The following is an 11,100-nucleotide window of genomic DNA, read 5'->3' as shown; positions in this document are numbered from 1 at the left end:
ATACCAACCCCTCATACGGAGAGTTTTCTTCATGTAGTCAGTCCCTTCCTCCTTCTCGCCTGACTTACGCGATGCCCTCACGCTGCAGCGCCGCAGCCCCCGTGTTTTCAGCGCTGCCCGCTCCGTCAGCAGCTGCAGGGGGTTCAATACCGCGTTAAACTGCTGGAACAGAACGCCGCGCCAGCCGCTACGGCCCCGTCACCACTGCTCCTCTCCGCCCGCTGCCACCAGCGCCTGCCCACCCCTCCCGCCGGCCTCCCCGCCCCGGGCGATGCGCGCCCGCTCGCCGCGCCTCACGCAGCGCTACCTGACGGGAGCCGCCCGCTCGCCGCGCCTCACGCAGCGCTACCTGACGGGAGCCGCCCCCGCCCGCCGCGCCTCACGCAGCGCTACCTGACGGGAGACGCTGCCGCCGCCCGCCTCCGCCCTACCGCGCCTCCTCAGAAGGGCGGTGCTGCGCGGCCCCTCGTGCTGCTCTCCTGCCGCTGCCCTGCCTGGCGTCTTCTGCTCCGCCATGGTGCGGAGAAGGCGCGTTCTGCCCTTGCCGCCGCGGGGTGGGCGCCCTCCCGCAGGTAGGGCCTAGGGCTGGGGCTGCCGCGGGCTCCCTGCGCGGGGAGGGGGGCGGTGAGAGAGGCGCTCCCGCCCCGCGGCGGCCGCTGTCCCGCAGCCGGCGGCGGCCCCGCTGTGAGCGGAGGGACGGCGGCTCCCCCCGTGCCCGAGGGCTGCCGTGCGACGGCGGACCCGCGGGCAGCCTGGCGGGTCTCCGGGGTCAGCCGTCCTCCACAGACGCGGCTTCCGGTAGCGTTCGAGGCAGCGCCGGGACGGCCGCGCTGCCCGGCCGCAGCCGGCGCTGCCGCCCCTGCCGAGGCCTGAGGGGCTGTGGAGCGGCGCCGGCAGCGAGAGGAGGGCGGGGGCCGGTGGGCGCCAAGCGGTCGTGGCCGCCGCGTCCACTTCTCCTGCCGCCGCCGGGCCCGGACACTCTCCGGGAGGAGCACGCGTGGGGCGTCCGCGGGAGCTCGGCTCGCCCGGGCGTGAACAGTGGGCTGTTGTGGTCTGTATCGGTGTTCTGATGAAGTGGGGTGTTTTAGTGTTCCAGTCTTATTCCTCGTCTCCTATCGTAACGTGAAAAACTTCTTGTGCATGTGTGTTCTCCCCGCCCTTCCTTGGAGCTCTTCCTCTGGCTGAGCGGTGCCGTTGGGTGCAGGGTGAGGAGCGCTGGACACGGCGCTCTGACCTCTGCCCTGTCACGGGGCAGCTGTAGCGGCCCGGGGCTTGGCCTGTAGCGCGTGCCTGGACGGTGACGGGCTCCTGTGCCTGCCTGTTCGCCCCTCGTGCGGAGTGGGGACAGTTGAGTTGCACCTGAGAGGGCCTTTACACCGGTACAGCCGGTGACCGAGTGTCGGTGCTGGTTATTGTGAATTTACGTGACAGTAGAGGGCATCTTGGCAAGGTTCGTCTGTTGCTGTAGTGGAGGTGACCGTCTGGCAGAGGAGTAGGGGTGGCAGGGAATGAGTTGTTTCAACTACGCTCTTCGTGAACAAAGCCAGTTGAAGGTGGGCGCCTTTATTCTGACCATAGTACCCATCAGTAACCTCGGGATTCAACAGAGCTCAGTGCCGTTGTTTTCAGTTTGGGTTTTGTTTTTTTGGTTATTTTGGTTTTGTTTTTTTTTGGGGGGGGGGGGTGTAAGAAGGCAGTTAGTTTTTTCTTTTTTTTTTTTGTTCCTTCTTCATAGTGTTTTTAATATGGAAATTAGTAAAGATTTTGGCACTTAGTTATTAACTCTTCACTGTTAGATTACATGGCTAACAAGACACATAAAAAAAATCCAAAAATTCAACACTCTATTAAAACTTTGACATCTCTCTTAAGTGCTGTGAAAAAAAGAAATTACAAAACAGCTTTCTGGTGCATTCCAGAAGCATCCATATTTAAGTCTTCCACTGCCATGGATGTGTTTCAGCAGGTTTGACAGCTGCTACTAGGAGCTATTTTCAAGACAGTGAAAAGACTGAAATAAGTCATGCATTATTTGTAATTATTATAAATAACTTTCTTCTGTGGGCTTGTTGTACTCGACACAATTCCTGGTTGGCCACTTAGTGTTTAAAGATCTTTTCTCATTTTGGTTATCTCTCTCCTTCCTGTCCCTAGCTCCCTTTTGTGCTTTTTGTAAAGCTTCGTAGTGTCAAAATGTTTTTGCCTCCCTGTGTGTCTGGATATCTTCACCCTGCTAAATGAAAACTATAAAAAAAGCTTGTATCTAGAAATCACCAGTCCTGCACGTGTGTGCTTGGTGAAGGTCCCAAACCAAAAGTCATGGATCTCAGTTCAGTTACGGTTTTTATTTACTTCAGAATTTTAGTTGGGTTCCCATTTGCCATTAGACTCATTCCTAAAAAGCCAAAAAAATCTGAGCACCTAACAAGCTCTGGAAGAATACTTGGGATAACTTATACTGGTGTTCTGGATGAACTTGTTATAAAGGGGACGTGACGTCAAGAAGAGATGAGTCTGAGATCTTGAAATATTCCAGGGGTTTTTTGTGTTACTCTTTTTTTTTTTCTTTTTTTTTTTTTTTTTTAAACCTTTGCTAGTCTTACTTAAAATGATACCTCTCATGTTAATTCCCCCTTACAAAGACATGAGTTTCACACCTTGTGAGCTGAGGGTATTTAGAATCTGGATTCTCTTTACTGGTAGATAATTGGAAATGGTTGACGCTTCCATTTCAGAGGAGGCTTTTCATTGATCAGTTAGGTGTTATCACCAATTTGCATTGGGTGTTGGTCACAGAGGGACATATCTGCTCACCCAAAAATGGCCTAATACATTTCTCATGCTATTTAGCTGAGTAATTCTTGAAACTTTTCTCCATTTCCTATTCACTCCTATCCCAAAATATTGGAGTTTGAAAACTCTAGTCTTTATTATTCATTATAATAAGGAACCTTGCTGAAAGATGAAGAAACGTCTTTAAATAATGGGAAATACACAGCAAGTTTGTTCTTTCTTACTCACAGTTTTAAAACTTAAAAAACCCCTCATGAATAGGGAGAAAATATTTCTTTCAACAAGACGTTTTAGATAACTTTACATGTTCTTTGTTCAGAATTGGATTTTCTGACATGCCTTAGTACTTAAATTGTTATTGTTAGGTTGCCTGTAGCTTAATTAGTGCTAATTAGTTTTGTAATTGGCAGGTATCTTAATAAAATATAATTAAACTTGTTAGAACACAAGTACAAGATAAGTATGCAGCTGGTTCTTGTCTGCATTATTAGGTTTATTCTAGAATACCTTGAGCAAATCATGAAACCTTTATTCCTGTTAGTGACATTGTTTGAAAACCTGAAATTGTTTAGAGGTTGGTTTGTTCTGCTTTTTTAAAGTTTAAAATGCAAACTATTACAGCTGACATTTAGGGGAGAAGAATGCATATTGACATAATAAGGCATTAAGATTTAATGTAGCTAGCAGTGACCAAAACCACTCCTAACTTCTTGGTTCTGGTATTTGGAAGTTGATTTGAGTGTGCTATGACACAGAAGTTTAAAGGCTTTGGTGGGTCTCTTTGGCTTACTTCTGTCTGTGTTTGTGTGTGTGTGTTTAAAAGTGAAGTATAGAGTTAAATATTGAAAGATGATTTCTTGTTAACAATTATCTGGGGTATAAGTATTTTTTTTCTTCTCTAAGTGTGTGTGTAGTATAGTATGTAATTCTGTAGATATTTTTACATAAGTTGTATTTTCTTCTTGCAGTCAAAGCTGGGGGTATGCGAGTGTCTAAGAAGCAAGAAAATGGACCTGTTGAGAAACATGCTAAACCTCCAGGAAAAGAAAAGACAAGGTACTGCACCGCACGGCTTTCTCCTCCCAGCCCCATAGCTAAAGTTCATAGGTGTTGGGCTGAAGGCTGAAAACAAAAACAGCTCTTAAACTTGAAGAGTTTACTTCTTGAATTAACTTGTACAATTTATAAATAAAAGGCAAATTTGAGGTAATCATCTACTGCAAAACAAAAGGACAAACCTAGGTTCAAAACCTAAGGACAATGCCTTGCAAGAAAGACAAAGGCTGAATCTCTTCTCTATTGTCATGTGTTACAGAGCAGAAATTAAAACAATGTGTTGCCTACCTGTACCCGATAAAGTAATGATCAAACAGTTTACAATGAAATAAGAATGAATTTTAGGCTGTCGTTGTTCTGAAGGAAATTAAACCCCCATCTCCCACACCCCACAAAGAGTCTGTTATCTCCTGTATAGGCTGCATCTCCTATTTCAATCTGAAATCTAATTTGGCTTTTTCTGTTTCCTAGTTCTTAAGGTTAGTCAAGCTGTTTTGGTCTAAAAGTGAAGGCATGCTTCTACTTTACAGTAAGGTAGCAGTGACTGGTTGAAGTGGTCATCAAAACAAATATTTTCTTACAGCATTTTCAAACAAAGACAATGTTTTTCTAAAGTATATGCATGCTTCTTAAGTATCTCTTAACAAAAAGTTGTCTAATCTAAGGATAAGAGTAAAATTTTAATGACCTGTGGTGTTCCTGAAATTGCATTGAGTCCAAATTCCTAAATGGAACACAGTGCCTAAACAGGATTTAGACACTCATGTTTTTGCTTTTATTACAATTTTAAACTCAGTGGCTATGTAGTCTGGAATTTCCTTATCTCACCACATACCTTCTTTTTTGCACGGAAAGTTCCCTTTAAGAGCCTGCAGTTCTTTTGGGGCATATCTAGAATTGCATAGCTATTGCAGAGCACCTAGCACCCCTCATAATTGCTGTGACGTTCAGAAACTAGTCAGTGTGGCATTAAGATTTTGTTCAAAGGAGCCTGATATCGATGCGCTCTTGGAACAAATGTGCTGTGTCCTGATAGCTGTGACCTTGCTGTGCAAGGAAGTGGTGTACACATCCTCCTCCAGATGATGATAGGGATACTTGTGAGGAAATGGAAGACCTGAATTTTAGCCTTTTGTCAGCTAAAAATGGTATATACATATCTTGCCATGTTACTTGCCTGCACCAGTGAACTAGATGCTTCCTTTTGAAGTTTCATAGCAAAAATACTCATAGGAAAAGACTTCACATTTGTGGGGATAAGACAAAATGGAATGGTTGAAGTACTGTGCTTGGGGAGGTGGATCTAAAATTCCACTCAGCATTGTAACTAGTGTGCATTTAGTACCTTTATCCCTTTTGTCAGTGTTCAAAATAATCATAGAATACAAGGTTGGAGGGGACCTCAAGGATTATCTGGTCCAATGTTTCATGGCAAAAGCACGGTCTGGACAAGATGGCCCAGCACCCTGTCCAGCCAGGTTTCTCTGTCTAAGTTGAGAGCAGAACTTGGAAATTCTTCTGTAGTGAGTGCTCCTGCACCTAGTGCATGCTTTTTCCTAGTCCTCTATAACATTAAATTTTTGCTGCTCAACAGCCCAGCTCCAGGAGGAGAGTACAGTCTGGTCATGTAGACTCTTGAGAGCAGGAGGGGAGGGGTTTGTTCCCGTTAGAAGGAGGGCAGCCTGCAATTCATTTTTCCCTTGGAAACTGTTGAGCATTCTTTGATTAGGTATGGGTAGGAAACAAATCTCTTGTTGCTTTAAAAATGACTTTGTCATCCTGCTATGAAAACGTAAGCAAATGTTTTTACCTGTAGGAGTGGGCTCTGGTTTCTGTCTGGATGTAGATGCCTCTCCTGTAGTCCCGATCTGGGACTAGTTTTATGCATAAAAATAAACTGAAACAAAACAAGAGTAAATGTTGACTCTCTTAAGAACAGAGCTACCTTCAAGCAGTCTTTGTATTGTCCTCATGATAGCTTGCTGAAGAGGCCTGTCTAAACTGGGAGCAACTCTAGAATCTTGTCTTTAGTAAAGCATATCTTGGAATTATCCTGAAAGCTGTGAATTACTCCTTCCACTGCTGGGGATTTAGGGATGTCAGTTGCTTTTTACCTATAAAAAATGAGCCATCTATACTGTGGAGTTTCTGTAGGACCCAGGTAACTATTTAAAAAGTCTGGATTAGGCAGGATGGATAAGTGGTCCAGGTAACTTTGTTCTGATTCCCACTTGTTTTTCCACACTGAGATTTAAGTTGCCTATATTACTTTTGATAAAGAGATTTAGCTCTGATGTTTCTGAACATCTTTAGCTGCTGTCAGGAAGGCTTCCTTTTTAGTTGAATTGTTTGTGTGTACATTGCAGTCATAACATCAGCATGTCTGACAGTCACTACAAAGTACTGTAATCTGGTAACATCGTTGTGAAATAGATTATTTTGCCAGGAGTTAAAAAGGAAGCTTGTGACTAAACTGATAGCTGAACTCAGTTTTTGGACAAAGGTGTAGTTTTATATTTTTTCCTCTAAAATGTTGTAATCAGCTGGATAACTTTTTAAATTTGCTAGATTTGGCCATATTTAATGGTGACATATTGACGCTATTTCTTGGCAGGCTACAGGAATCACTGTGGGTTTTGTTTGTGGGTTTTTTCTCCTCACTGGCTGGGAGGACATTAACCTAAACTAGAATTTTTGGAACAAAGCTGAGCCAGTAACACTGACTTTTTTCCTGCTTACTAGTTCTCTGCATCTCAGTGGTTACTCGATGTAGTATACATACCTTGTTGGGATGATGGATTTCATTGTCAGGCTGCAATCACAGCAGTCACAGAGAACTTTGTAAACTTTAAACTTTTAAATAGTTTTGTAGCTATTGTATACAGACTCCTGGCCTTTGTTTCTGATTCAGATGAGATCATCTGATAGGCTGGAAAGTCACTGTCAGAGCTTGAAGTGGCTACTCAGAGCTGAGTTTGCTCGTGGCACGAGCTGAGCTTTGAAATTTAGTGCTAAAAAAAGCATCCTTGCTCTAAAGGTGCTATGTAATATATGACGTAATGGAGTGTTAGTAACTAGATGCCTACCTGACAGTTTTCTGACGATGTTACATTTGGCTGTACCTCATTATTTAAGAGAAACAGTTCAAAGTTTGATGTGTCCTTGGGCTTTTGTTGTTTTTTAATAACTTGACTTGGGTTTTTTTTGGTTTGTGTTTTTTCTGGAGTTAGAAGGCTTTTATTTTCATTGATTGCTAGTTGTCTGTGTAATTTTGCTGCTGTCTTTTCCGTAGTCATAGGTATCTGGTGGTGTAAACAGATCCTACATATCTTACATTTGTCAGTGTGGCAAACCCTATCAATTGCTAAATTGAAATTTCAGTAGGAAATGTGTCTCTTGCCTGATCTACGGAATCATTAACTTAAATAAAGCAGTATCTGCCTTTTCAAGAGTCACATTTAAAGTGTCTGGTTCCATGTGGAAGGGTAGTAACGATTTTTCTTGACTCTATTTTAAGTTACAGAGATGTCACTGCAAATAATGGTATCATCAGAAGCAGTTCTTCCTGTTGCTGAACTAAATTATTTCATATCCCTGGATTGTTTATTTGTGAAATATTGGTAACATGGCTGTTTTTCATGGGAATATGAAGAAGTTAGTGGGATGGTCTTGTGCAAAATATACAAACTGCTGCTGTCAAAAGAAATACTCCCCAAAAGCAGAGGGTGAGTTTTTTTCATGGGTCAGATTGGAAGCAAGAAAATTATGAAGTCAGATTTGTAGTTGTGGATATCAGTGCTCAGCTTCTGTGAAGCTACTCCACAGGGTACAAAAAAAAACCCACTTTTGAGATATTTAAGCATATTTTATCTACAGATTTTTGTATAAAACTACATCTAAATAAAACAGCCTTCAACACAGATTATGCATTGTTGTATTCTGAGGCAGCATACTTTTCTTTTTAATATCATATAGTCTTTGATGTAATTAAACGATTTAGCTCCAACACCTAAATTTCTGTTACAAAATGTTTTGTATTAAGTCTGGAAAGTGAAAGTGACAAGTGTTTCTGTAAGATGGAAATGCGAATTACTTTTTTCTTTTGCTTTACAGTGCTATTGCCAGTTTTTCAAGAACGCAGAACATGGGTGTCTTGCTGGCAGAAGCGCTAAGCAAAGTAAGTACATCTGGAAGAACAAGATATGTGTTTGTCAGGGCTTCTCCATAAAGCTAAATGTGAAAATCAAAAAGTGAATTTTCCTTTTACTACTGTCATCTGACATCTGTAGGCTTGTCATCTACCACTAAATATTCTTGAGATGATCGATTTCTTTAGCGGTTGTGTGGCTAAAATGCTAGATGGCTAAAAAGTAACTAGCCTTCTCTCCTTACTCTGCTGTGTTTGATTCCATTCCTATTTAACACTGGGTAGCCCCAGGGCAGTTACATATACCTGCTACAGAGAAGTACAGTAAGATATTAAGATGTGTCCTTTTCTTAAAGTGGTGTTTTGATTTAGATTTATTGAAATGTGGGGAAGACTTACCAGTGACAGAGTAAGGTTGTGGCATGGCAAAGCTGGGATTGCAACCCAAAACAAAACCTAGTCTTCGGTTCTTTATCCCACTGTGGAAATAGCTTTAACTTCTGCAAGGGTACAACCCAGAGAAGTTGAAAAGAGAGCTTCTTGAAGGAGGTGGGTAGTGTTGCTGACAAGTGCACAGTGGATACCAAGGTGGTAGACTAATGTCAAACTACTGTTGGTGATCCCCAGGACAACAGGCACAGCATATTCCGCTGTCCCCCATATTCAGCTATTTCACCTGAGGCCTGACATTAGATAGTGAAGCATCTTCTTGGCTTCTCCCTTGAAAATACAAGATCATTTAAAATTTTGTTTTGCAAATATGGACTCCTCTATTCACCATTATGCTTACAACTGATCAGTATCTCCTGCTAGGCTGTTGATGCTGACTCTTACACCTACACTTTGCAAGAGCTGATTTAACAAGCAATCTTTAAATTTGCATGCTAATCTGAAGATCTGACAGTTATCATCTATTTTTCATACACATGCAGTCTTTAGATTCTGAAGCGTACAAGAGTTCCTCATCCATGGAGCCTGGTAAAACATCAGTTGCATCATTTCAACATAAGCCTTTCATCAACAGATGTGATTATAGCTTTAGTATGTAGATCTTGAATTTTTGCTTAGACTTGTTTGTTAAGGAGAACAGATACAATTCATCCTGTTTCTCGTCTGCTTGTCCCCGTCTCCTGTGTTCTGAGCTACCATTTCCTTCTCCTGTTGGTTTCCAGAATCTCATACATTAAGCTTCCTCAGTAGTTCAGAAAGTGATAGTTAGATACTGTAATGATGATTATTTGAATCTAGGAAAATAAGAATTTGAAGCTACTTACTGTTAACTCTGCTATACTGATTATTTGCTCTGCTTTCCTTATCTTGACAGCTCATTCTGTGAACTACTAAAAAAAGGGAGGAAAAAAATCAATAGTTTACTGAAGGTAGTCAGGCTAATACCACTTAGAAAACAGAAATTGTAATTAAATGTACAGAGTCACCATGGGTTTTATGTATTGATCGTTTGAATTTTTTGTGGAGTTACGTTTTACTGCCATTTTTAAATTACTTTCATATGATGGAATTTAGGAAGAGAATAGTAGAAAAGCTGTATTCTGTCACAACTTTTTTTTCCCACTTTAATGTTACAGATGAGCCACAAAATTCATGCAGCAGCATTACAAGTGGCTCACCAAAAGCCACAGCCTGCCTTGGAGAAGTTCATACCTAAAAGAATTTGCATAATTCAACAACCACGGAAATGTTAAGATACTTATTAAAATACTCATGTTTACTTAAAAGTGAGTTTCTATTCTAAATAGCACTTAGCACACTGTGGTAAAAGGATCAAAAGTTATGTGCCTTGTATCTTACTGTATTTCTGTTACAATAAAATACTTTCATAAGAAAAGTACTCGGTTTTATTAAAATATCATGGCTTCTGTCTAACTTGGTTTTACTAGTGTACAATAATTATTCGGTGCCAAGAAATCTAACAGCTTCCCTTACTGTATGAATTTTGACAAAGTACTGGAAACTGTAAGCCCTCGTCTCTGCTAGGTTTGTTTTTTTTTTTTACTTGTTCTGAATTTAATTCTTCTGGGATGGTTATTTTTAAGGTAGTGATTGCAGATGAATATACCACTAAAACTGTAGTCAAGGAGTCCAAATAGACTTACTCAGTATGAAAGATGATGCTCAAAAATGTTTATAGTGTCAATGAGGCTTCTTTTTATAGTGCACTTTCCACATGACTACAGTGGAAATTGGTTACAAACATATGAAACACTCCCTCTTAAATAGAGGGATCCCAGGTGGGCTACCCAGAATTAAGTGGTAACACTTAACATGAATGTCTGCTTCATTTCAACCATCCATAAAATGCAAATAACTTTATATGTTGATTAAAGATTAAATTATGAGCACAGGAGGTGGTGATTAGTAGTATGTGCAATAAGTAATTTGGTTATACCTTGAATAAGTAGGAAAAATTAAAATACTGCTGCTCCTATGAAGAAGACCTTGCTTTTTCTCCCGTGTTCTTTAACTGACTGGTAGCTACTTGTAAGATATTGACACTGTTATCATGGACAACAACAGCAGTATACTTACGGATATTTAAGTTGTAGGTACGGGATTGGAAAACAGCTAGTTCTGCTTTTGTAGCATATATAGCACACTTTCCACTCCCCAGGCTGGCTGTATATAAAGGAGTATCAATATGAATGTAAATGACGAAACATGATCTGAGTTAAAGCTGTCCATTGTGTGAAATGATTATTCATGCTATCAAGGCCAAAAATAGCACCATGCACTCTAACATCTCAATGGCTAATATATGCTCCATACAGAAAGAATGTTAGTATAATCTTTGTAATTCTGGTCTTTATCCTTTTTGTTTCTGAAGAAAATCAGTGGCTAGTGAAAAACTATAGGATCTGATTCTGAAGGCGTTTATGAACATTACTTTCTCTGAAGTAATCTGCTTCTGAACAGATATTTATATTCTGGCCAAGGATTTAATGCAAAAGGAGATCTTTTAGGAAAAGATTGTCTTTTCCCGAGTTATCCCCAGCCTTCCCCTGGATGCTAGATTAACTAGACAACCAGTTGTTCTGGCCAGTTTGTGCTTGACGTATACCTGAGTGGAGAAATCATTTGAACACCCG

General features: G+C 41.5%; 1 protein-coding gene across 2 annotated transcripts in view; it reads left to right on the top strand.

The window, feature by feature from the left end:
* The first annotated feature begins 319 nt into the window (after window positions 1-319).
* The window catches only part of TANC1 (tetratricopeptide repeat, ankyrin repeat and coiled-coil containing 1), a 114,420-nt gene continuing 103,639 nt past the window's right edge, over window positions 320-11,100 (top strand). Inside the window, exons 1-3 of one of the 2 annotated variants that reach the window (XM_075430906.1) lie at window positions 320-572; window positions 3,762-3,849; window positions 7,963-8,026. In XM_075430906.1, the coding sequence (XP_075287021.1) occupies window positions 515-572; window positions 3,762-3,849; window positions 7,963-8,026 (210 nt within the window). In that variant the 5' untranslated portion in view covers window positions 320-514. Of the gene's footprint in view, window positions 573-3,761; window positions 3,850-7,962; window positions 8,027-11,100 lie in introns of those variants that run through there. The other variant, XM_075430904.1, reaches the window with a different exon arrangement.

This window comes from Opisthocomus hoazin, chromosome 9 (assembly GCF_030867145.1).
Source record: "Opisthocomus hoazin isolate bOpiHoa1 chromosome 9, bOpiHoa1.hap1, whole genome shotgun sequence".
Classification (NCBI taxonomy): Eukaryota; Metazoa; Chordata; class Aves; order Opisthocomiformes; family Opisthocomidae; genus Opisthocomus; species Opisthocomus hoazin.
Note: the sequence above shows the minus strand (reverse complement) of the source record. Positions and strands in the feature narration are given on the sequence as shown.